Consider the following 27,216-nt stretch of genomic DNA (forward strand, 5'->3'; position numbering starts at 1 on the left):
TTATCTTTTAGGTAGTATGGTTAATGTATGTTAAAATAATGTGATTCAACCATGAATTATCAGGAAATGTGTGATTTATCTCATTTTGTTTTATGTATGTAAAGTGTCCTGTGTTCAAGATGCTGTGCTACTGAACTAAGTTGTAGTAATTACATTTTGTTAGACATCATGTCTCTTATAGACTAATCGAAAATAATAATTCTGTTAACAGTGCGGTGTGGTGTCTTTAGTACTAACATCAGTTTGGGACAGTATGCATGAGAAATAATTGTCCTAGAGGATCAAATGCATGACTCATCAAATGATTGTTCCTCATCTGTGAAAAGAACTATTAAATATACATTATTTTTAAACAGCTTTTTTATAGAGTTACTGATGAAAATGCCAAAAATAGTGAGCTTCACCTTGTTGGCATGATTTGCTACACCAGCCGACATTACTGTGCCTTTGCTTTTCATACCAAGAGTTCCAAATGGGTATTTTTTGATGATGCAAATGTGAAAGAGGTAAGTGACACTTGACTAACTGGAATAATTACTGTGGTTTTTACTTTTGAGGGGTAAATGATATAATAATGATAAAATTATATAAAAATAATAATTATATGCAGATACTTATATAAATTAATAATAAGTGGGCTTAATTATAATAGCATCATTAAAGACCTTCAGTATTAAAAATTAGAAAACCAAATAGATGAAGCGAATAATTGTTGGACGTCAGGCAGTCTAACAGAAAAAAGGAACCAACATGGTGAACCCTGCTTGCTGCCTAGAGGTCGTTTTTGGGTTGCAGTGCAGAGATGGCAAACCCAAACAGAGCCTCGAAGTCTCATTGAGCTGAGGAAATTGTAGTTCACAGGGGCCAAGATGGCTAAAATTTCCTGGACAGATTACCAGAAAGAAAGCTGTACAGAGGGAAAGTCCTGGGGATCGGCAGAGGGCTCCCCTTTCAATCTTTGGCTGAATAGTGATCAACTACGTGTAGGGCAAATGTGCACAAGGTGGGAGAAATGACCCCTGGGAAACAAGGCCAGACCATTCCCAGAACCTGCACAGGGCTAGGATAGCTTGCATCTTAGTAGCAAGAGTGGGTACACAGAACATCAAGTAGACTCCTCAGAAAAGTATCACCTTAATAGTGGGGCTGAATTATTCCGAGACTGAAGATTGCTCTGGACCTGACATAAAAAGCTTAAAATGAAGCTGTCAGAGGATGAAGCTGATCCCATGCCATTTAACAACACATAACTACATGCTAACAATTTAAAAGGAAAGGAAAAAAAAAAACCTCAATACTGAAAAATGTAAAATTCAGTAAAATTTCAGTATGTCTTTTCAAAATAGCATTCAATAAAAAAAATTACAAAATACTCAAAGAAGTAGGAAGCTATGACCCATCCCCTGAAGGAATAACGGCAGATCTGCTCTGCCATTTCATTCCTTCAAGTCACATGATATGGGGTGAGCAGGCAGGGTAGGGAAATGGAGCTTACCTTCCTTTCTCTCAGAACCTGGAGCATCAGCATCTCAAAAGTAAAGGTTCAGATTAATATCCAGATAATCTTGGAGCCAGTTCCAGGCCAGATCTGATATTAAATTACTTTAGAAAGAAAAACACTAAACATGACAGAACTAGAAATACCAGATAAGACTTTTAAAACTGCTGTTTAGCTATAGAGAGATTTATTAGATAACAGTCAGTAAACATGGACCATAAAAATAACTGGTAAATTGGACTTTGTCAAAACTTCTGCTCTTCAATAAGATGCTGTTAGAATGAAAAGACAAGCATAGACTGGGAAAAAAACATTTGTTAATTATGTATCTGGTAAAGCCCATATCCAGAATATATAAAGAACTCTTACAACTCAGTAATAAAAAGACAAATCAATTAAAGAGTGAGCAAAAGATTTGGACAGTTCAAAAAGAAGATATTAATATATGAATGGCCCTTGAAATGATATTCATTGCATCACTAGGCATAAAAGAAGTACAAATTCAATTCACAATGAGATTGCATTATTCACCTATTAGAATGCCTAAAATTAAAAAGGTTGTTTACACCAAGAGCTGACCAGGATGTGGAACAGCTGGATCTCTCATGAGGCTGATGGAAATGCAAAATTGGATAATCACTTTAGAAAACAGTTATAAATTCAAATGTATACTTAGCATGCTGCCTCTGCTAAGTCACGTCAGTCGTGTCTGACTCTGTGCGACCCCATAGACAGCAGCCCAACAGGCTCCTCTCTCCCTGGGATTCTCCAGGCAAGAATACTGGAGTGGGTTGCCATTTCCTTCTCCAATGCATGAAAGTGAAAAGTGAAAGTGAAGTCGCTCAGTCATGTCTGACTCTTGGCGACCCTATGGACTGTAGCCTACCAGGCTCCTCCGTCCATGGGATTCTCCATGCAAGAGTACTGGAGTGGGTTGCCATTGCCTTCTCCAATACTTAGCATACAACCTAGCAATTCCACTCCTGTAAAAGCATGTATCCATACATTATTTATAATTCAGTGTTCTTAGTAGTTTTATTTATAGTAACCAAAACTAGAAACAAATAGATAAAGATAACTCATAAGGTAAATAGATAAAGATAACTCATCAGGTAAATAGATAAAGAAGTTGTGGTATAACCATACACTGGAACATAATAATCAGCAATAAAAGGAATGAGCTGTTGATACAGACAACTGTTGAGTGTGGAGAAATCTCAAAAGCATTGTGCTAAATGAGAGATGTACAAGCTGGATTTAGAAAAGACAGAGGAACCCGAGATGAAATTGCCAACATCTGTTGGATCATAGAAAAAAGCAAGGGAATTCCCCCCCAAAAAGTCTACTTCTGCTTTATTGACTATGCTAAAGCCTTTGACTTTATGGATCACAACAAAGTATGGAAAATTCTTAAAGAGATGGAAGTACCAGACCACCTTACCTGGCCCCTGAGAAACCTTTGTGCAGGATAAGAAGCAATAGTTAGAACCAGATATGGAGCAATGGACTGGTTCAAAATTGGGAAAGGATTACATAAGACTGTCGATTGTCACCTTGCTTATTTAACGTATATGCAGAGTACATCATATGAAATGCCAGGCTGGATGACTCACAAGCTAGAATCAAGATTTCCACTAGAAATACCAACAACCTCAGATATGCAGATGATAACCACTCTAATGGTAGAAAGCAAAGAGGAACTCAAGAGCCTCTTGCTGAGGGTGATAGAGGAGAGTGAAAACGCTGGCTTAAAATTCAACATTCAAAAAACTAAGATCATGGCATCCGATCTCATCACTTCATGGCAAATAGAAGGGGAAAAAGTGGAAACAGTGACAGACTTTATTTATTCTTTAATACTTTGATATGGCAGTTTATTAAGAAGTTCCATTTGAGTCAGTTTGTAGCAGCATTTTGGCACTCCTATTTTGCATCCTTATAGCTTAAATTGTCAAAATTTGAAGAAAGAACTGGGTATATGGTCACTCTGAGTTTTAGGTTTGTTTTGTTTTCAAATTAGTCTAGTTTTTCAAGTATCTCAGAATCCCAAGTAAAGAGAGTAAACAGCTAAATGTGTGTAATATGAACAAGCTCCTCAGCAATTTTTTAAAGGTCCTTTTCTTCTCTAAGCTAATATTCTAGAATGCTTTTTGTTTGGTTTTGTTTTTAAATGAATGTTGCTGATGCTACTAAGTCGCTTCAGTCGTGTCCGACTCTGTGCGATCCCATAGACGGCAGCCCACCACGCTCCTCCATCCCTGGGATTCTCCAGGCAAGAACATTGGAGTGGGTTGCCATTTCCTTCTCCAATGCATGAAAGTGAAAAGTGGAAGTGAAGTCGCTCAGTCGTGTTCGACTCCCAGCGACCCCATGGACTGCAGCCCACGAGGCTCCTCCATCCATGGGATTCTCCAGGCAAGAGTACTGGAGTTGGGTGCCATTGCCTTCTCCGAAATGAACGTTAGAGAGGTGTAATTTACAAACATTAAAATGCACCCCTTGTAAGTTTATAGTTTGGATAGTAACAGCTGTATACATGCCTGTGTAGCCTCCACATTCATTGTATGGAACATTTTCATGACTCCAGAAAATCCTTTCGTGTCCCTTTGCTGTCACTTTTCCACCCTAGGCCCCAGGAAATCACTGATCTCACCATAGATTAGTTTTGTTCATTTTACAAGTTTTATATGGGTAGTATCTTATAATACATATTCTCTGTGTTTGGCTTCCTTTGCTAAGCATATATATATCTTTTAACATATAGTCATATATTAAAATGTGTATTGTGTTGTGTGTATCAGTGCCTTATTTTTATTGTTGTGTTCCATTTTATGACCGTGTAACAGTTTATCCATTCACTTGTTGAGTTATGAACAGACTTCGTGTGAACATACTATTTTCCATTAATCTTAGATAATACTCAGAAGTGGGATTTCTGGGTTGTATGGTATGTGTTAATCTTTACAAGGGACTGGCAAATTGATCTCCAAAGTGATTGTACAGTTTACATTCCTGCCAGCCATGTGCTGGAGTTCCAGTTGCTCCATATTCTCAGGAGCACTCCATGTTAGTGGTCATCTTAACATTAGCCCTTATAGCAAATGTATGACGTTATCTCAGTGTGGTTTTAATTTGCATTTCCCCTATGATTAATAATGTTTTGAGTAGTCTTTCATGTTCTTATTGGCCATTTTTTATGTCTTTTTGGTTAAGTGTTCAGATGTGTTGTACATTTTTCAAATTGGATTGTCTTATTAATGAGTTGTAATCATTCTTTATTCTGGTCACCAGTTCTTTATTAGATATATGTGGCTTTTTTTCCTTTTTTTCATTTTCTTAACGGTGTCTTTCAAAGAGCAGAAGTTATTAATTCATTTTGATGAAGCCAGTTTTATAATTTTTTTTCTTCTCTGACTTGCTTGATGTCCTATCTAAGAAATCTTTACCTCCCCCAAGATTGTTAAGATTTTATCTTTTGTTTTCTTCTATAGGGCTTCCCTGGAGGCTCAGACAGTAAAGAATCTGCCTGCAATTCAGGAGACTGGGTTCAATCCCTGGGTCATGAATATCCCCTGGAGAAGGAAATGGCAACCCACTCCAGTATTCTTGCTTTGGAAATCCTATGGATAGAGGAGCCTGACGGGCTATAGCCCATGGGGTTGCAAAGAGTCAGACACCAGTGAGCGACTAACACTTTCATAACATCGTCTTCTTTATAGTTTTTTCATGACTCATTCTGAGTTCATTTTTATGCTTTTAGTGAAATGATGTCAAAGTTCATTTTTTCATATGGCCATCCACTTGTTCCAGCACCATTTGTTTAATAAACGATTATATTTCCCCATTAAATTGCTTGAAGTCTGTCAAAAGTCAGTCAACCATGTATATGCAAAGCCTTTCAAAATTTGATATTCTAGATCTTGATATAGAAAGTGTATAATCTTGCTTATCAATTTTTTAAATGATAATGTTTAAAATATTTTTATGTTGACTAGTTTCTAAATAAAATTAATTGTATAACATGATGAATAGTTGAACTGCTAGTATCTGGGTGTCTTTAAAATTTTTTTAATATACAAAATAATTCAGTCTCTGCCTTTTCATGTAATGCATTGATTGCAAAGTTCTGTTTCTATTCATTGTGATTTTTTTTAAGGTTGGAAGTAGATGGAAAGATGTGGTCTCCAAGTGTATCCGATGCCATTTCCAGCCATTGCTTTTGTTTTATGCGAACCCAGATGGCACAGCAGTTTCCACTGAAGATGCACTCAGGCAGGTCATCAACTGGTCACATCATAAATCTATTGCAGAAAATATAGGTAATAATTCTTTAGAAGTTCTTTTTAGTGTTTTTCATGGTCAGAATCACACTAGGAATACTAACTAATATAGTGAATATGAAATGAATTTTGGGGATAATCTCAAAATGTAGTTTCTTTGGAGTCCAGGAAAATTCTAATACTTTGAGTTAGTCTTTTTAAAGAACCTTTCCTCATCTGTGGCCTCAGAGGCACCTTCAGCAGCCACCCACTACCCTGCTCACACAAGCCCAGGAGGGGTTACTTGGCTGGTAGCTCTTGCTAGTGATGAGTACTGAGATTTCAAGTAAGTACACCAGAAAAGTCCAAAGGAGCTAGGCCACTTTTGAATGTATTAACAGAGCATGTAGAAATCCTTAAAAGATGTCAGTCCTCTAAGTTTTTAAATGATGTTCTCATTAGTATTAAAAGTGACTGAAAAGATGATTCAAATATCTCTTCTTCTGGTAGAGAGGATGAAAGGAATGAAACATTTTTCTTGGTCTTTTTAAGGATGTGAAAAGCCCTCGATTTCTAAGTCAGAAAATTCAAAAGAAAATGGATTTGGTGATCAGACAAAGCAGAGAGAAAATCAGAAATTTCAAGCAGATAGCATTTCATCATTTAATCGGAGCCACATTCAAACAAGTGGCGGTAGAGGACCAGGTATGTGGTTTTTTTTTTTTTTTTTTGGCTGTTCTGTGTGACATGTGGGATCTTCGTTCCCCGACCAGGGATTGAACCATTGGACGACCAGAGAATTCCTGACCAGATATGTATTTAAATTTTCATTTTTACATTGTCCTTGAGTAGTTAAGCTTCCCCCCTTTTCACTTACTGTATGTAATTCTTTTTAAAGACCAGAAGGAGAATCCTTAACTAGCTTTCCTTGGCCATGAAGAGAAAATAGCAAATAGAAAAAAATTTTATCTTCTGACTTAAGCATTTGTCTGAGACCTATAGTTTTATTTGAACACTTTGATTCAACTAGTGGTTGAGTTTTTCCGTGTACTCAAGGCTGTACATAATAGGCTGGAGGCAATCTGGACTGTCACCAAAGAAAGCTATGATATGGATATGGCCTTTCCTTCAAGGAGTTAATTATTAACTTGGAGAGGAAAAACATTTAGTTAATAATTTGGCTCATATGCCAAAATTAAATTTAGCATTACTGAATGCAACAGGAGTTTGAAGTTACTATTGTTGTAGTTTATTTTTAACCTCTTGTTTATTCAACTCTCTCTTGTCATTATCAACCTACAACTTTAATTTTCACAAATGAAGATCAGTGGTTAGGATCCAACAGGAGATATCAAAGTATGGTGTATATAATTATGGTTTAGAAATATATATAACTAATTGAGTGACTTTTGAGGATGATTTTATAAAGGGCTTTTAACATATATTAATAAAATAATGTCTAACCATAAAGTAACCCATTTACTTTATTCTTACATAAAGCAAGAAAAGATTGAGAATTAACAATTATCATTAACAAAAAACTATAATAAATGCTTTTTAAAGTTCTTAATGGAACTGTACCTTTTTCCGTTTTATATACTCATCTGTATTTTGTTAATATATTGCATCTTAAATTTTTAATGTAGTGCAGTTTGTACTTTTATTGAATAGCATGAAAAATGATGTGTTGTTATTATAAGAATTTTTTTTTTTTTTAGTTAAATCAGGTCACAATGATCAAAGGGAAAAAATAAAAGACATTTCCAGAGAATGTGCTCTAAAAGCCATTGAACAGAAAAACTTACTTTCCTCACAAAGGAAAGATTTGGAGAGGGGACAGAGAAAAGATTTGGGTAGACATAGAGGTAAGTTAAGAACTTGTAACATTCATTGGAGAAAGGCAGCTACAATCTTATACTTTAAAGCTAATTTTTATAATTTAATACACTTTATTTATATATTATATATATTTGTTTATATGTTATGTATCTTAGTATGATTTCTATAATATGCCTGTTACATCTATAAATGTAAAGTTCCCTAGTTCTTGTTCAATTATAGCCTGGAAATTTTGTGGGGTTTTTTTTATAGTTTCACCTTGTAACTATAAATTCAATTCGCCTGTATGGTACATTCAAATAATAAGGAAGGTTATACATTTAAATAAAAAGAACTTTTTTTCCTGCAACCCTTGACCTTTGCTCTGTTCTGCTGTTAAGAGTTTCATGGTCATGTCTTACTTTTATGGTTTTATACTCTTTTATTTATGGACATACCATGATTTAACTGATACTTCTAGGCTTTAAAACTTGATTTAATATTCTTGCTGCAGTGAAATCCTTTCACAGTTACCTTTGTGTACTTTTTGCATGTAGCCATAGCATAAAAATTTTTCAGAATGATTACTGGGTTAGCGTATGATTATTTTCAGTTTTCATCGGTGTGGCTTAGTTGCCCTCCTAAAATACTTGATAGTCTGCATTCCCACCAATGGTGATTAGATGTCTGTTTCCTGCAGTAATTGGTTTAGAAAACTTTTAATCTTACCAATATAATAGGTGGGAAAATATGTTTATTTTTATGCTTTTTATTATGAATGAGATAGAATACCTTTTTTTAAACTTCTCTAATTACCTTGTGATCTGCTTTGCAGATAATTTTTTAAAATCATTATATAACCATTTATGTTATAAATGTATCACATCAAGCATAAATAGAGATTTCAAAAGCAATTTTTAACCTCAAAGCACTATGTGATTTAAATAACTATGATTATTCCTGTTTAACTTTTCTTCCCAAAGAAGGTGTTTGGCTTGTGACTAACAAGTGGCTCTGAATAGCTTTTGTATCATTATTTACTTATTTATTTTTAAAGATTTGGTTGATGAAGACCCTCCACATTTCAAGACTGGATCACCTCCTACCCTAAATGGCTTTAGACAGTATGGGAATTCACATCTATATCACAGTCAAGGAAAAGGACCGTGTAAGCATGACCGAAATGCCCATCAGAATCGAACTTCTGCACAAACCTTAAGTTCAAGTAAATCCCAGATTCTTGCTTTGGGAGAGAAAATAACTGGCAAAATTAAGAGTGATAGTGGTACTGGGTATGATACAGACAGTAGCCAAGATTCTCGTGATAAAGGAAGCAGCTCTAACGGCAGCAATAAAAGCCGAAACCGAGGTTGGAAACCTATGAGAGAAACATTAAATGTTGATAGTATTTTTAATGAAAGTGAAAAAAGGCAGCAGAGTCCAAGGCATAAATCAAATATCAGTAACAAGTCTAAATGTAGCAAAGATCAGAGTTTTAACAATTGGCCGAAAGAGAATCCAAAGCAAAAGTGTTTAATGACTATATATGAAGATGAAATGAAGCAGGAAACAGGAAGCAGGAGTTCCCTTGAATTTAATGGAAAAGTAGCAGAGAAAAATAAAGCCCTCAAAGAAACTAAAGTTCATGGTGACAACTGGCAGATGCAAAGGACAGAGTCTGGATATGAAAGCAGTGATCATATCAGTAATGGCTCTGCTAATTTGGACTCGCCTATTATTGATGGAAATGGTACACTGGTGGATATCAGTGGTGATAAAGAAACCACATCTTTCAGGTAATACACAAATTATATAAATAATTTCCCCCCATCCATTTTCTCTTCTTAATTACTTGAAGGAACTTTCAAAGATTGGGGTCAGTTAAATGAAAAGCAAAGAGCTTGAGCTCAGAGTAACCTGGGATATTGCAGGTTATTTGATATTTTGAGTTTCTCATTTTAATAGTTATTTCCTGATTCCCAAAATAACAACTGTTTATTTTGAAGAAATTTAGAAAGTAAAATGTATTATTATTTTGCCACTAAAAACTATTGATATATACTACAAGTTTTAAACCATAAATTTAAATTGGTATATCTGTCATTAAGCTCATTGCTTAATTCTTCAATCTATTTAATGCTCATTATCCCATCTCTAACATCTGTAACTCAGAGCTGGGGTTATTTTCTTCTGTCATAACCCAGTTCCATGAAGGAGATATTTTTCCTTTAGCAAATATTAAAGAATACAGCCAAGTAATTAAGTTTGTGTTCAATAATTCTTTTTTTTTTTTTTAATGGTTTTTTATTTTTATTTATTCATTTTTTTTAATTTTTCAGCACTTTATTATTTTTTTTTTGATAAATTTAACGCCTTTTATTGCCATACCTCATTTTACTGTGCTTTGCTTTAGTGAGCTTTATAGATACATGTTTGTTTGTTTGTTTGTTTGTTTTCCTTGTTAATTTTCTGTTTAGTTGATCTATCCATAAGTGTGAGTGGGGTATTAAAGTCTCCCACTATTATTGTGTTATTGTTAATTTCTCCTTTCATACTTGTTAGGATTTGTCTTACATACTGCGGTGCTCCCATGTTGGGTGGATATATATTTATAATTGTTATATCTTCTTCTTGGATTGATCCTTTGATCATTATGTAGTGACCTTCTTTGTCTCTTTTCACAGCCTTTGTTTTAAAGTCTAATTTATCTGATACGAGTATTGTGACTCCTGCTATGTGTTCAATAATTCTTAATTCTGAAAACATTTATTATATTACTGTTAGCAGTCTACTTCCACATCTCTGTGTAACCTCTGAAATATGTCCATAGCTTAGGTCAGTTAACCCACTATGTCTTCCCTTAATCAGTCTAAAACATCTTAATTTGATATTAGCTGGTATTTTATCACATTGATTATTGAAAAGCCAGATTTGTAAAAAATGACCACCCATGTTTTACTAAAATAATCATTATAATGAAGACTTAGGGAAGTTTTTTTATTTGGCAGGGTAATTTCATAATAGTTCTTAAGGTATTAGAAAGATCAGGACTTTGTAACCAGATAGGCTTCAGTTCAGTTCAGTTGCTCAGTTGTGTCCAACTCTTTGTGACCCCATGAATTGCAGCACACCAGGCCTCCCTGTCCATCACCAAATCCCGGAGTTCACCCAAACTCATGTCCATTGAGTCGGTGATGCCATCCAGCCATGTCATCCTCTGTCGTCCCCTTCTCCTCCTGCCCCCAATCCCTCCCAGCATCAGAGTCTTTTCCAATGAGTCAGCTCTTCTCATGAGGTGGCCAGAATATTGGAGTTTCAGCCTCAGCATCAGTCCTTCCAGTGAACACCCAGGACTGGTCTCCTTTAGGATGGACTGGTTGGATCTCCTTGCAGTCCAAGGGATTCTCAAGAGTCTTCTCCAACACCACAGTTCAAAAGCATCAATTCTTTGGCGCTCAGCTTTCTTTATAGTCCAACTCTCACATCCATACATGACCACTGGAAAAATCATAGCCTTGATTAGATGGACCTTTCTTGGCAAAGTAATATCTATGCTTTTTAATATGCTATCTAGGTTGGTCATAACTTTCCTTCCAAGGAGTAAGCGTCTTTTAATTTCATGGCTGCAGTCACCATCTGCAGTGATTTTGGAGCCCAAAAAGTAAAATCTGCCACTGTTTCCACTGTTTCCCCATCTATTTGCCATGAAGTGATGGGACCAGATGCCATGATCTTTGTTTTCTGAAGCTCAACTTTTTCACTCTCCTCTTTCACTTTCATCAACAGGCTCTTTAGTTCCTCTTCACTTTCTGCCATAAGGGTGGTGTCATCTGCATATCTGAGGTTATTGATATTTCTCCCGGCAATCTTGATTCCAGCTTGTGCTTCTTTAAGTTATTGAGCAAATTAATTCGACTATCACAGCCTTAATCTGTGACATGAAGATAATAACTGTTGTAAAATGAGGATATTCACTACTTTAAGTATTGTTGAGATGTAATTAATCCCCTAGAGCAGCACATGGTGTATGATAATTGTTTAACAAATGTTGTTTCCTTCCTTTTTCTTAGGGTAAAGTAAATAATAATCCATGATAGCTGATATATTTGGTGTGTGTTTTTTTTTTTTTTTTATTTTCTAGTGATCAGATTAAGACAAGCAACCTAAACACAGAACGTGTGAACTATACCTCCCAACAGAGCAAAAGTAACTTAGAAGGTAAAATTTTTATTTAAATATATTGTAATAGTAGCAGTAAAAAGTAAATCATGATATTAAGAGTAAAGTAGCTGAGAACAGTCCTTCTACTAATGAGTTGATGAGTAATGAGGATGGAAGTTGGGAGAGTTTATGCTTAAAGTCTTAAAGGATGCAAATAGCTACTTCAGGAAGTAGGAAAAAGGGCAAGTGTGTCAGCCAGGCTAGGCTAGATTCTGGCCTTTGCAGTGGTAGCAACCTGAAAATCTCAGTGTCTTAACACTAGATTGTTTCTTGCTCACAACACACGTCCAGTGGAGGTCAGCATGACGTCTTTTCCTGTGATGTCTCAGGGCCTGAGACGCATGGTACCCGCATCTCCACCAGTGTTTCTCTAATTGTTGCAGCATTTCGGGAGAGGGCAGTGAAGGGGGCACAATGTGGGGAATCAGTCACGTGTGAGGGCTTAAAACTGTCAACCCAGAAGTGATCCAGGCGCTGCCGCTCACATCTCACTGGCTGAGCAAGGCTTCACAGTCAGGCTAGTATCACAGAGGGTGGAAAAGGGCGGTTTACCAGTGCATTCAGTCTGTATGAACAGTCCTGATGTCTGCCGCATGCATTAAGGATAGACAGAAAACCTGATAAACAGCCTGTTGGAAAAGTTCAGTTTGGAAGCAGTAAATGTGTAATGGTGTGAATTATTATAGATGATTTGTTAGTAACATAGAGCAGCTCAGAAGCAAAGAAAATTAGATGTTTGAATGTGTATAGAATTTGGGATTATTACTGAGAGGTTATACCTGAAGAACTTGGGAAATGGGGTTCAAGGAAAATGATGAGCAAGGGGATTATAGAGGTTGCAGTCAAAGACATTGTCTTCAAATTTTAGAATTGAGAGGATTAGAAGGGATATAATTTTTAACAATAAAAAACAGCTATGATGAACACATTTTAAAGTTTGTTTTTAGTCTTTATCTTCCTTAAGGCTTTTATGGAGATTATTTTTCAGGTTGCAGATGTTAAATTTGATTAAATGTTTTAAGTATTTTGTTTTCTTCAGAGGGTATAATATCAGAAGGAAGCACTTATATTAAGGAAATAACCTTCCTTTCCCATATAAAATGTCTCGCCTGTTTTAAAAATCTGATAAAAGTCTGGTAACCAAGTATTACAGGAAACAGTAAGGGGTTGGCCAAAAAATCAACAGCCAAAGTCAGTAAAAACTGAACAGTCATTGCAAGTTCAGTGCCCTCTACAAAATGATGCTTGCTTCCTGACATTAAAAACACAGGGTCATAGAAATGTTGATGGTTTGGAGTGCATTGTTATAAGAACTCTGTAGTGGATTTCCCCATTTAATATGAAAGAGTATATATGTAGCCCACTTAAAAATATTCTTTTTAATTATACAATACATAACAAAATTTGTCATTCTAATCATTTTTAAGTAAAGATTGCGTGATAATAACTACATTCATATTGTTTTGCCACTGTCACTAGCATCTATCTCCATAATTCTTTCACCTTTGCAAATTGAACTCTATCCCATTAAGCAACTCCCCATTTCCTCCTCCCTCCAGCCCCTGGCAACTGCTGTTCTTCTTTCTGGCTCTTTGAATTTGACTACTGTAGATACCTCATATAAGTGGAATTATGCAATTATTTGTCTTTTTACAACGGGCTTATTTCATTCGTTAATGGGCTTCCCTCATAGCTCAGTTGGTGAAGAATCTGCCTACAATGCAGGAGACGCCAGTTCAATTCCTGGGTTGGGAAGATCCCCTGGAGAAGGGATAGGCTACCCACTCCAGTATTCTTGAGCTTCCCTTGTAGCTCAGCTGGTAAAGAATCCGCCTGCAATGCAGGAGACCTGGGTTCAATCCCTGGGTTGGGAAGATCCGCTGGAGAAGGAAATAGCTACCCACTCCAGTATTCTGGCCTGGAGAATTCCAGGGACTATACAGGCCATGGGGTTGCAAAGAGTCAGACACGACTGAGCGACTTTCACTTTCACTATTTTGTTTAGCACAGTGTCTTCAGAGTTCCTCCATGTGTCAGAATCCCACTCCTTTTTTAGGCTAACATTACATTATATGACGTAACACATTTTGTTTGTCCACATCTGGGTTGGTTCTGCCTTTTGGGTATTGTATGAAATGCTCCTATTTATATAGATACCTGAAATCCCTGCTTTCAGTTCTTTTCAATATATACCCAGAAGTGCAATTGCTGGATCCTTTGGCAATTTTATGTTTAATGTTTTGAGGAACCACTACACTATTTTCCATAGCAGCTGCAGCATTTAACATTTCCACCAGGATTGCGCAAAGGTTCCAGGTTCTCCACCTCCTCACCAGTACTTGTTATTTTCTATTTTAATAAACTTCAAAACCTGTAAGAGTTCTTTAAGCTAGTTTTTGCTTGTGTGCATGCATGCTAAGTCACTTCAGTCATGTCTGACTCTTTGTGACCCAATGGACTGTAGCCCACCAGGCTCCACTGTCCATGGGATTCTCCAGGAGAGAATACTCGAGTGGGTTTACAGGCCCTCCTCCAGGGGATCTTCCAGACCCAGAGATTAAATCCGAATTTCTTAAGACTCCTGCATTGGCAGGCTTTTTTTTTTTTTTAACCACTAGCACCATCTGGGAAGCCCAGTCTTTGCTTAGGGAACCTTTATTAAAGTACATACCTTATGGTATCCATATGTGTATTCCCCTCCCCTTGTCGTTGATTGAGAACATGTTAAAGTGGGTATAGCAGTTTATTTCCTAAGCTAAAAGGTTGCCCTGTGTGGATTTTTTTTTTCCCCAGTCAAGCACAATTTAATTTTTTGTGGCATGGTATCATTTTCTTGGATTTCTCCTATTTCTTATTTATAAAATGGGACACACATACATTATTGACCTGAAGAATCACTTTCTATCCATGGATAAAAGACTTTGACGAAGTTAAAGAACCTTAGAAAAAATTTTTTAATTTCTATATTCTGTTTGACATTTAAGTCAGCTTTTAATATTAGTCTGTATAAGTTTAGGTACTGGTAGAGAACTTAAAATCTAAAGTAGGGCCATTGTGGTTATTTCACTAATAATTTTTCACTGATAGAGATACTACATAGCCTGTTATATTTATGGGTTCTGTTGCAAATAGAAAAAATACTTATATTGCCTACAGCTATTATTTGAAAACATTGTTGAAATTCCACAATGCCATTTAGATTATTTTAGCTCCTGTATTGAAAATGGGTCACTAATGGGGATAATTTCAAATCACTTAAATTGCATTTAAAACAGAAGAAATGACATGTTCAAAAGTACATGGTCAGGAGAAGATACCACATATTAGACGAATACAGGTAACTTGTTATATACAAGGCTGGAATGCATCCATGGAAATTCTGAGATGATGGATAGAGGCTAGAGAGAAGCCAAATCATGATGAAACTTTTATGCCATTTTTAAATCCTAAGAAGTGGAAAGGCACCAAAGGACAAGGAGAGTAGTATACGCCAATTGCATTTTAGAAAAGACTTTTTAGTGGTTGTGTAGAGGATGAATTTAGAGCAGTGGGAGAAAAATTAGATACAGAGTTTAATAACTTAGGGGAGAAAAGATGAGTGCATAAACTAAGGCTATATCTATGTCAAGAAAGAAGATTTCAGAGATTATAAGAATATGTGGACAGTGGAGTCAGGTTCTATGACAGATGTACACAGTACAGGAAAAGTAGGAAGTTAGGAGTAGCCGTATTTGGGTCTTACGTAAGTGGATTCACCATTTACCAATTGGAGGAATATAGGAAGAAGAGACAGATTTGGGGGGTGAGAGTGCCTGGTCGCTCAGTTGTGTCTGACTCTTTGTGACTGCATGGACTGTAGCTCACCAGGCTTCTCTATCCATGGGATTTTTCAGGCAGGAATACTGGAGTGAGTTGCTATTTCCTCCTCCGGGAATCTTCCCGACCCAGGGATCGCACTTGTGTCTCTTACATCTCCTCCACTGGCAGGCAAATTCTTTACCACTGGGCCACCTGGGAAGCCCTCATATTTTGGCATCGAGTGGGGATGTCAGATTTAGTTTTGGATTTGTTTGGTTTGTCATTTTAGGTAAACAGATTTATTAGACAGTTACAAATGTCTGAAATGCAGGAAACATTATGTATTGGTAGCCATCAACATATATCAGAATTGAATGCCAGAGACGTGAACAACATCACTCAGGAAAACATGAGATGTCAGGGCAGAAGGTAGATGAAGGAACATGGGGTTTGTTGACTAGAAGAGATGAGCTAAGGTAGAGTGAAGGAGCAACTTTGGAAAAGAATGAGTAGTAACTGGAAAGTATGAGAAAATACAGCTGAGGAAATTATCGCACAGAAACTAGGGAAATGGGGAGCTTTAAGAAGAAAAATGGTCGCAGGTAAAGCAGAATAAGGATCAAAAACTGCTGGTTTGATTTAGCAGTTCCAAAGAATAGCAAGAAGAGATAAGAAAGCCTTCTTCAGCGATCGATGCAAAGAAATAGAGGAAAACACAGAATGGGAAAGACTAGAGATCTCTTCAAGAAAATCAGAGATACCAAAGGAACATTTCATGCAAAGATGGGCTCGATAAAGGACAGAAATGGTATGGACCTAACAGAAGCAGAAGATATTAAGAAGAGATGGCAAGAATACACAGAAGAACTATACAAAAAAGATCTTCACGACCCAGATAATCATGATTGTGTGATCACTGACCTAGAGCCAGACATCCTGGAATGTGAAGTCAAGTGGGCCTTAGAAAGCATCACTGCGAACAAAGCTAGTGGACGTGATAGAATTCCAGTTGAGCTATTTCAAATCCTGAAAGATGATGCTGTGAAAGTGCTGCACTCAATATGCCAGCAAATTTGGAAAACTCAGCAGTGGCCACAGGACTGGAAAAGGTCAGTTTTCATTCCAATCCCAAAGAAAGGCAATGCCAAAGAATGCTCAAACTACTGCACAATTGCATTCATCTCACACACTAGCAAAGTAATGCTCAAAATTCTCCAAGCCAGGCTTCAGCAATATGTGAACCGTGAACTTGCTGATGTTCAAGCTGGTTTTAGAAAAGGCAGAGGAACCAGAGATCAAATTGCCAACATCCACTGGATCATTGAAAAAGCAAGAGAGTTCCAGAAAAACATCTGTTTCTGTTTTATTGACTATGCCAAAGCCTTTGACTGTGTGGATCACAATACACTGGAAAATTCTGAAAGAGATGGGAATACCAGACCACCTGACCTGCCTCTTGAGAAATTTGTATGCAGGTTAGGAAGCAACAGTTAGAACTGGACATGGAACAACAGACTGGTTCCAAATAGGAAAAGGAGTACGTCAAGGCTGTATATTGTCACCCTGCTTATTTAACTTCTATGCAGAGTACATCATGAGAAATGCTGGGCTGGAAGAAGCACAAGCTGAAATCAAGATTGCCGGGAGAAATATCAATAACCTCAGATATGCAGATGACACCACCCTTATGGCAGAAATTAAAGACGAACTCAAAAGCCTCTTGATGAAAGTGAAAGTGGAGAGTGAAAAAGTTGGCTTAAAGCTCAATATTTAGAAAACGAAGATCATGGCATCCGGTCCCATCACTTCATGGCAAATAAATGGGGAAACAGTGGAAACAGTGTCAGACTTTATTTTTCTGGGCTCCAAAATCACTGCAGATCGTGACTGCAGCCATGAAATTAAAAGACGCTTACTCCTTGGAAGCAAAGTTATGACCAACCTAGATAGCATATTCAAAAGCAGAGACATTACTTTGCCAACAAAGGTTCGTCTAGTCAAGGCTATGGTTTTTCCTGTGGTCGTGTATGGATGTGAGAGTTGGACTGTGAAGAAGGCTGAGTGCCGAAGAATTGATGCTTTTGAACTGTGGTGTTGGAGAAGACTTTTGAGAGTCCCTTGGACTGCAAGGAGATCCAACCAGTCCATTCTGAAGGAGATCAGCCCTAGGATTTCTTTGGAAGGAATGATGCTAAAGCTGAAACTCCAGTACTTTGGCCACCTCATGTGAAGAGTTGACTCATTGGAAAAGACTCTGCTGCTGGGAGGGATTGGGGGCAAGAGGAGAAGGGGATGACAGAGGATGAGATGGCTGGATGGCATCACTGACTCGATGGACGTGAGTCTGAGTGAACTCCGGGAGTTGGTGATAGACAGGGAGGCCTGGCGTGCTGCGATTCATGGGGTAGCAAAGAGTCGGACACAACTCAGCAACTGATCTGATCTGATCTGATCTGAAGGCATTAGTGACCTAGTGAAAGCAGTGGTAGAGACACGTTAGAATAGAACCAAGAATGTGATAGAACTGTTTAAGTAAGGGGCCATGATGTTTGTAACTTATTTTCAAATGGTTCAGGGGAAAAAAAAAAGGTAAAATGATGATAATAGGTGAGTCTGGGTAAAGGATATACAGGTAGGTATTCTTTGTAGTAGTTTTAGTCTTTCAGCTTTTCTGAACTTTTTGAAGTTATCTTCCAACTAAAAGTTTTTCAGAAAAGATTACAGTAAAATAAAAAGTGAATAAAAAAGCAGTAAATAAATGCATGTGTCTGTCAAAATCCTTGCTGTGAATAGTAAAGGAACGAAGTGAAGTGAAAGTCTCTCAGTCGTGTCCGACTCTTTGCCACCCCATGGACTATACGGTCCATGGAATTCTCCAGGGCAGAATACTGGAGTGGATTTGTTCCCTGATCCAGGAAATCTTCCCAACCCAGGGATCGAACCCAGGTCTCCTGCATTGCAGGTGGATTCTTTACCAGCTGAGCCACCAGGGAAACTAAAGGAGAAAAATGAAACCGAGCACTTATTTTGCATTTATGTTACAGAAGGTAAGGGACTAATGTTGTACAGAGGAGGAGAAAGGTGTGAAAATTAAGAGTAGGACAGAACAGTAATTAATGGAATGAGATCTCTGGAAGTAGAGTGAAAGTGGAACAGGGAAGGCTTTGCATGAAAGGAGTGGTAGTTTTTCTGTAATGGGAGAGATAAAGGTGAGTGTGGGTACCATTCAGTACGTATGTTAGATGAATCCTTTGAAGGAGTTCACACCTAATGGACTCTTTTCTCTGTGGAGTAAGGTTATCTACTGAAATAAATGTTTGCTAAGACATTTACAGATTGTAAGTAACTAATCACATAGGCCTTTCAAAAACTTTTGCCATTTACTTTGGAGTCTAGAACTTAACCTCAGTTAATCATAAAAGTCAGGGTTGGTGCAAGCTGAGAGTCTTGATCTTGCAAAGGACAAGAAAGAGTGAAAGGAGTTAATCAGTGGTCAAAAAAAATCTGTTAATCTCCTTAATTCTTATTATAAAAAAATCTGTACCTCCATGTGCTAAGTGAAATACACTATCCTTAATGTTATTAAATCCTAAAATTAGTAAATGAAAAAATATTTTAATCAAAAAGTATATTTGTATACATAAGTTTGATTTTTTTTCTCTAAGATTTTTTTGCAAACTTCAGAGTATATTCATTTAAAATAAATACATTAGAAAGTATATCTAAAGAATATACTTTAGAGGTACTTTTAACATTTGATTTTGTCTCTATGCATACTAAGTTTATTTTCTCTAAATAAAGAAAGAGCTTCACCAACCATTGAGAAGTAGTTGCTGTGGCCTAGCATCATCAAATATTTACATATTTTTAAAAACCATAAACTTTGTGTTGAAATTTAATTTGTAGCAAAATAGCATTATTTGCTCTTTCTTTAAAGTAAAATACCAGTAAGAAAAGAAGGCTCGTTGCTTTTTATTTCGTATCATCCCCAAATTTGGTATCTGATAGAGTAGATTACTACATACTAAAGTATCTGTTCCTTTTGGCATGTAGTAAGTTTAGCCGGAAATATTTATACAGTTAAAGTTTTGTGATTTTTTTTTCCCTAAAGTATTCAAATGTTAAATGTCTTTTTATTGTAAATCAGATCATTGATTAGGTTATTGTTCTTGGATTTCTAGGCTTTGTAGTTGCAATATTATTTTTTTAGTCTGAAATCTTTGTATACAACAAGAGTGAGGATAGTGTCTAGAATAGCAGTTTGGTTTTCTTGTTATGTAAGTCTGTTTTAAACCTAGGTTACCTTTTCAAATTAAGTAAATATATTTTGATTTCTTGACTGTTGGGCTTTAGGTTTGTTTGTATACAGTACCAAAATTAGCATTATTAATTAAAGCTCCTTGTGTTGATGTTGAAGTAGCTGCTTTGCCAAGTGTTAAAATCCAACTCTTAGATTTGCAAAGAACCTGGAGCCGAAATTCTCGGTAAAGACACATGGATGTCTGTGTCAGCAGAAGAGAAAAATAACACATCTATTTTTAAGTTAGTTGGAATTCTGAAGTCAGACCACTTGGTTGAATGCCTGCCAGTGATATTAAAATTTCAAGCATATTTATAAAACCTCTGCTGCCTCCTGCTGCCCATTGTGTGGATACTTTGAGAATTAAGTATTTAATTCTTTTTGTATTTGTGAATATTAAACTTTAAGTTACAGATAAGTTAAGAAGTAAATAAACATTCTGTAGTTAAAATCACAGTGGATGGGAAATTATAACTTCAACTTAGAAATTTCTCAGACTTTAAAGAATGAAAAATAGTTAAGATTCTTTCTGATACTACTTCTTTTTAGTCATAAAGTAGCTGTCAAAGAGAGAGGCTTAGATTGCTAAATTATGCAAGTCTTCCAAATGTTGTTACATTTCTGTATATATCTTTTTAAAGAACACATTTTTAAATATTACCACAGATATCAGCAAAAATATTAATTATTGGAAAACTATAAAACTCATAGTGGTAAATACAGGTTTTCCAAAACCCTTACTTTCATCCAAAAGCTTGAATTTTATCATTGGCAATAAATACTGCCAGTTGTTTTCCTGAAATGACAGGTTCACTTCTTTCATTTTCAAGAAAATGTATGTCACATACTCAATTCTGAATAACTGAAGTTGGTCCATTGTCTTTTCAAGTAAAAATGCTTTTCAACTGTAAAGATTAAGTGAAATAACTATTATCAACTTCTTAAAACTTGAGTAAGCAGTCAATAAATGGTAGCTAGTTCATGGTGGAATGACATTTTACGTGTTATCGTAATACCCTCATTTTAATTCGGCTGATGTTCCTAATATTCCTGTGAGGCGGGTAAAATAGATAGTAGTATCTCATTAGGTAAAGGAAGAAACCTAGACTGTAAGGTGGTGTAAGTTTTTAAAGTTGGTTTTAATATAAAGTAACCATCCAGTAAACACTGAGTCCAAACTTGAACTTAAGTTGTGAGCCTGTGGTAAGTCACTTCAGTTGTGTCCGACTCTTTTCGATCCCATGGACAGTAGCCCGCCAGGCTCCTCTGTCCATGGGATTCTCCAGGCAAGAATACTGGAGCGGGTTGCCATGCCCTCCTCCAGGGGGTCTTCCCCACTCAGGGATTGAATCCTAGTTCTCTTACGTCTCCTGCATTGATTGGCAGGCAACTCAAGGCATCTATTTTCAAATGTAGGATCTTCCCACCCATTCATCAGTTAAGAGTAAATGGGAAACACAGTTCACATGACCCATCAAGAATAACACTTTTGGGGCATTGCTGACATTTTCATGTGTAATAAATTGAGGAAAGAACCATTAATTTTGTATAAAGGGTTCGGAAAAGGTATTATTTGAGCAAAGGCTTGAATAACTAGTTTTTTTTTTCTGTTAATTTGGAAGAGAATTACCCGTTATATAGAAAACCTTATGTAAATTATGGAGAAGTATTGATTCCTGGGTCAGGAATATCTGCTGGAGAAGGGATAGGCTACCCACTCCAGTGTTCTTGGGCTTCCCTTGTGGCTCAGCTGGTGAAGAATCCTCCTGCAATGCAGGAGACCTGGGTTCGATCCCTGGGTTGGGAAGATCCCCTGGAGAAGGGAAAGGCTACCCACTCCAGTATTCTGCCCTGGAGAATCCCATGGACTCTATAGTCCATGAGGCCATGGGGTTGCAGAGTCGGACACGACTGAGCAGCTTTCACTTCACTTATAGATGGAGTAAATTCTGAATGATCACTTACATAATTTTGTTTTTCTCATTTTCCTCCTCAGGCTTTAAAAGAGAACTCAAGAACTTAGATGTAGCCTCTAAAGCTCATGAGTTCCACCCAGAATCACATCTACAAATAAAAAATCCTTTGATAAAAAGGTAATCATAGCTGTTTGGAAATACTAGAATCTTCTAAATGCATGTATAATAGGAATTATCAGAAAGGCGTTCTTAGCTACCTGATAGGCATACATACTTACCTGATAGCCATGGGTCTAGAGTGTTATAATGCATATTTTATTGGGGATCATTAAAAGGATGTAGACCTTAATGATGGGGGAGCGTACAAAGTTCCTTGTACAATTTATGATTGTTTGTTTTAATCCTCACAGCATTCTTTTGAGGTAGATGGTATTTTACAAAAGAGAAAATTTGGGGTTTAGATTAAGTAATTTGCCCCAAGCCAATGGAGCCAAGTTTTCAGTAATCTACTTGGCAGAGCCTCAACTCCTTTCATCTTTGTACTGTAATTGAATTCCATGCAAGTCACAGGAGAAAATAATTGAATCACATAAAGATAAATAATTTGTAATGTGATACTATTTCTGTTCATCTTGGATATTATTAAGTAAAAATAGTCTGATTATTTTCAATTAGTATCCTATCCTTATGGCATTATAAATAAAAGTACTTTTATTGCTATAAACATTGTAATGTTGGTTGGGAAGTGTTTTAGAGTATTGGAATTATTTGCTAATAACAGTTTCCTTAAGTCTATGCTATTATTTATAACAATAAATGTAATTTAAGTGTTTGTAAGTTGAAACTTTTTGGAGGGGGTCATACTACACAGTTTGTGGGATCTTAGTTCCCCAACCCGGGATTGAATCCCAGACCCAGGCATGAAAGCACAGTCATAAGCACTGGCCCACCAGGGATTTCCTGGAAATTTGCTTTTTTAAAAAATTACACTTCTAATTATTACAAATCTGATATTGGTAATGGTATTTCTGGTAAACATTTATGTATTCTAGGATAAAGGTTTTGGATTCAGAGAGTGTAAATTGTTAATGGCTGTAATTGTTAATGGTTCCCATTTCTGTTGTTATACCAATAACATAAACACTATATTGGGAAGTTAAACAATGGGACAAGTGTTTTTCTTTTCCCTCCAGTTTTGCATATTTGTGTATGGTGTTTTAGCTTTGTTTTTATTTTTCAGGTCACATATACATGAAACCAATGGAAAGACACTCCCTTCATCCAATCCAGAAATACTCAAGGACCACACAGTCAGAGAGCATACCCACCAGTCAGATGAACAGAAACTTGAAAAATCAAGTGAACCCAAGTTTTCTGAGTGGCTTAATAAAGAAAAGTCTGAGAAAACAGGTTTGCTTTTTCACACTGATGATAACTCTGGTTCTGGAAAGAGAGTGAACAGTAATGAAACAGTCTCACCATCTTCATCATGGTCTTCACACATGAGAACTGTGGGGTCAAAGCCAGAAACTGCTCCCCTCATCCAGCAGCAAAACATGATGGAACGATATTACTCTGAGAACTCTCTACCCAGGGAACATCTGGTTCAGTCAACCTGTAGATCTGACGGCTGTCAGATGCCGAAACTTGTTTGCCAGAATGCACCACCCCCTCTGCCACCAAAGAAATATGCTATGACCAGTGTGCCACAGTCAGAGAAAAATGACTCTACTCCTGATGTCAAAGTAACAGAGACGTTTAAGACGAACTCTTCTAGTCTTCTGAAGCACAGTCTAAGTACAGCCTCAGAGCTAGGTGTAGACATGAGTCTGTATGTGAACGATGAAAGATTTAAGGATACATTTCAAGCAAAAGAGTATTTCAGCAACACATCAAACACTCCATCCAGTTCTGCAACTAAAGATTTTCAGGCAGACTCAGGTAGAGCTGTTGGTGCTTTCTGCCAGCCAGAAACAGACTCTAGTTCTACATGTCCAAATGAGACAGTTTCATTAACTACCTATTTTTCGGTTGATAACTGCATGACTGATACATATAGACTGAAATACCATCAGAGGCCCAAGCTTTGCTTTCCAGAGAACAGTGGCTTTTGTAATGATAATTCACTGTCTCAGAATGAAAGAGAGCTAGGACCTGTGTTACATAGTAGTTTTGGTTCAAACTGCCCTTCTGAGCAAAAACATAAACCTGGTATTTACTGTAATAGATAAATGATGACTCCGATGGGCTTTTACTTCTCAGAGACCATTTAAGAATCAACTGACCAAACCTAGTGCTATATGAAATTAAAACCATGGCATTGTTAGTCATTAATCACTTTAACTTTCTATACAGATCTTTTTATCTTGTGAAAGTCAACTTATTGGGTATTTTGGAAATTCTCTCTGACTAGCCTTGGCATGCCTCAAAAAATAGAAAATCAGGGTGTGTCCAGAAAGTCATTTTTCACACACTGCAGTTGAGTAAAAATGTAATTTGACCCTTTATTTTTTGACTGGTAGACCCATAAGTATTAAACTAAGCAGTTCTCATATATGTAGACTGGTTAACTGTGCTAACTGAAAGATAGCAGATGGCAGGTAGTTTGCATAGTCCAAGTAGTAGTTGCTTTGTGAGGAAGCACTTTCTAATGGGTAGCCATAAGAGGGCTTCACCATTTGCTTTTGACTTCTGTGATAGTCTACTACCTATGATTCCTTAAGTGTCTTAAAAAAAAAAAAAAAAAATCAACCCATGAAATTGATAGCATTTCAAGAAAAAAGCCTTAATGATAAAGCAATTTTTAATTAAATTCTCAAGGTTGGAAGAGACTTAATTTTGCTCCTAGAATTTTTACCTTCAGAATATCCTTTGTTGTATTTATAAACATTACTTCAGTCATGTAAGCTAAAAATAATTAAAATACTTCACTTTAGTATATTTATTTGTTACTTTTTTTCTAGTTTTATATGAAATATGAAAGGTTTTTATTTTGGTTTGGTTTACTTTGGGCTGCTAGTAACCAGTGTTAGGAATTAACCTAAAGCCTTTTTTTAAGAATATCACTGTGACTGCCTAAATTTTCCCTGCTGTAATAGTACTTATTTGTAGGTTGTCAGCCCATTTTAATGATATTCAGTCTTGAATTTGAAAATCATTCTGGGTTTCCAGATTAAATATTTGCCTTTCATATAGGTTTAATTTTAATGATATGCATTAAATTGAGTATCCTTCCCTTTTTTCTGCTCTAAACAAATAATAATTTTCCCCACTTACTTTCATGGAGGCTTTAAGTTTTCCATTTTTATCATTACAAGTGGAAATAAGTACTTTAATTGCCTTATTTCATAGTTGTCATTTAATTTTGTACTAAACTGGTACACTAATTGTGGTTTAGAATAGTTTTATATTGTCCATGCTAGAGAACTGAGAATTTGGGTAAATTTTATATATAAAAGACAGTAATTCTGTAAATTAGCAAATTCAATATTTTGACCAGTTCCATAAATTGTTAAAGTATTCCAAAATGTTAATGATTAAAACTGAATATTTCTAGATAAGTAGAAAATAATTGCTTGTACAAGTCTAAGCTCAGTCCTGTAACCCAGTTATCAGATCTTGATCAAATTTTGTCTTCCACCTAGCGAAGTTTCTAACTGTAACAGTAGGTGATTATTATTTTATATTCTCTTAATGTAGAAATACTTGAATATAAACTAAGTACAATTTTATCTTTTAAGAAAGCTTTTTTTAACATAGCTTTTAGTATGGAAGGTTTGTAAATATTGTAAAGTTTGTAAAATTGTACTTGAAATGTCAGTGTATTTAATTACTGCTTTTATAATATTGTAAAATACTAGAAAAATGAGCTTCAAGTATTTTTAATAATTTTCAAAAACTTTGTGTAGTTTGTTTTTATGTCCAGTTGAAAATGTATTATTTGAAACATTTAAACTGATTTCTGGTACTTAACAACAATCTCATAGATTTGTATGAAGTTTAACTCACAGTCGAGTTGCAGACATCACTCAGAAATGTCTGATTCTGGGGCTTTTTAAAGTACTGCTGTCCAGTTAAAACCTCCTGCATTATGCTGTAGTACTAACAAACTAGAAACCGACTGTTTGTTTTTGTTGACACAACACTCCAAATATAGACAGAATATGTATTTACTAATAATCATTCATATGTGAAATTTTTATTTCTTGGGTGACTTTATTTTTATACATGTTTTCTTGTGGTTGTAAGATTATGATAACATTCAAAATAACACAACCAACAGCTGTAATGTTCAAAATACTTCAGAGTATTTTCATGTGATGTCAGTTTCTTCTGGTTCAAAATTTTGGAGGGGGGTAAACTGATTTTTAATATGGTTGGACTTTTCTTTGCATTCATGAACTGTTGATTCCTCTCTCATCCCTGTGAATTATGTATTTTATGGGAAAAGTAGGTCAATTTAAAGTTCAGGGGTGAACTTGGAATATCACTGATCAAAAAAATTTATCACAGGAGACTCTTAAGAGTTCAACTCCAGTGAGGTCTAAAGGAGAATTCCCACAGGAGCTGATAAACATTCTTTAAAGTCAGAGACTCAGTATAATAACTTATTATAATAACTTAGGCCTTGTGCACCCTAAGACCCTAACAGCCACTCAGTTCTGCCAGGGTAGTGTGAAAACAGCCAGAATGTAACATTTACATACTATGCTAATGAATAGGCTTGTCTCTGCTCCAGTAAAACTTTAGCAGCATTGAAGCATGGATTTCACATCATTTCCACTTCATGAAATAGTCTTTCTGTTTTTTTCTCAATCATTTTAAGATGTAAAAATCATTCTTAGCTCACAGGTGGAGGCAAATGGGCCAGATGTGGGTAGTTTGGTGACCCTTTCCCTAGAGCATAACGTCTACATTAAATGCCCTCAGTAAATAATCTTGTAGCCTCTGAGTGTATCCCCATGCCATTTAGGGACTAGGTATATGGAGCACTTTACATCCTAAAAATTTCAGGTTAACAGACTTCTAAAGATTTCACCACAGTTACTCATTAGCCAACTGATTTCAAATGGTTAAAATAATCATTTCACTTAATGAAACTGTGATATTTACAAAGGAATTGATCAGACTAAAATCACTTTGATGTTATTCTTTTGATGTCTTTACTGTAGCAAGTTTGCCAAATTGTTTCTGATGTCTCATTTACCCAGTTCAAAAGCTTACAAGTACACTATATTATCTGAGATGGCACAGTGGTAGGCATGATTTCATCTATAGGACATTGAGATATTCAAGAGCTGTGGTAATAGGCTGATTTTAGGCTCAGAAAGGTGGTATGGATTATAAATCTTTATGTGTGACCTAACACACAAGTAATTAGTTAAAATGAAAGCAAATCACACCTAA

General features: G+C 36.2%; 1 protein-coding gene across 13 annotated transcripts in view; it reads left to right on the forward strand.

The window, feature by feature from the left end:
* USP53 (ubiquitin specific peptidase 53) overlaps window positions 1–25,989 on the forward strand; it is a 59,478-nt gene extending 33,489 nt beyond the window's left edge. For 11 of the 13 annotated variants that reach the window (XM_086407261.1, XM_086407252.1, XM_086407253.1 and 8 more), the window contains 8 exons: window positions 357–506; window positions 5,655–5,817; window positions 6,310–6,462; window positions 7,476–7,622; window positions 8,633–9,371; window positions 11,717–11,793; window positions 21,891–21,987; window positions 23,051–25,989. In XM_086407261.1, coding sequence (XP_086263387.1) covers window positions 357–506; window positions 5,655–5,817; window positions 6,310–6,462; window positions 7,476–7,622; window positions 8,633–9,371; window positions 11,717–11,793; window positions 21,891–21,987; window positions 23,051–24,041 — 2,517 coding nt within the window. In that variant the 3' untranslated portion in view covers window positions 24,042–25,989. The remainder of the gene's footprint in view (window positions 1–356; window positions 507–5,654; window positions 5,818–6,309; window positions 6,463–7,475; window positions 7,623–8,632; window positions 9,372–11,716; window positions 11,794–21,890; window positions 21,988–23,050) is intronic. The other 2 variants (XM_086407259.1, XM_086407258.1) reach the window with 1 other exon arrangement.
* Window positions 25,990–27,216: the final 1,227 nt, after the last annotated feature.

The sequence above is a fragment of the Bos grunniens genome, chromosome 6 (assembly GCF_055505025.1).
Source record: "Bos grunniens cultivar Pamir isolate PY7600 chromosome 6, Bosgru_T2T1.0, whole genome shotgun sequence".
Classification (NCBI taxonomy): domain Eukaryota; kingdom Metazoa; phylum Chordata; class Mammalia; order Artiodactyla; family Bovidae; genus Bos; species Bos grunniens.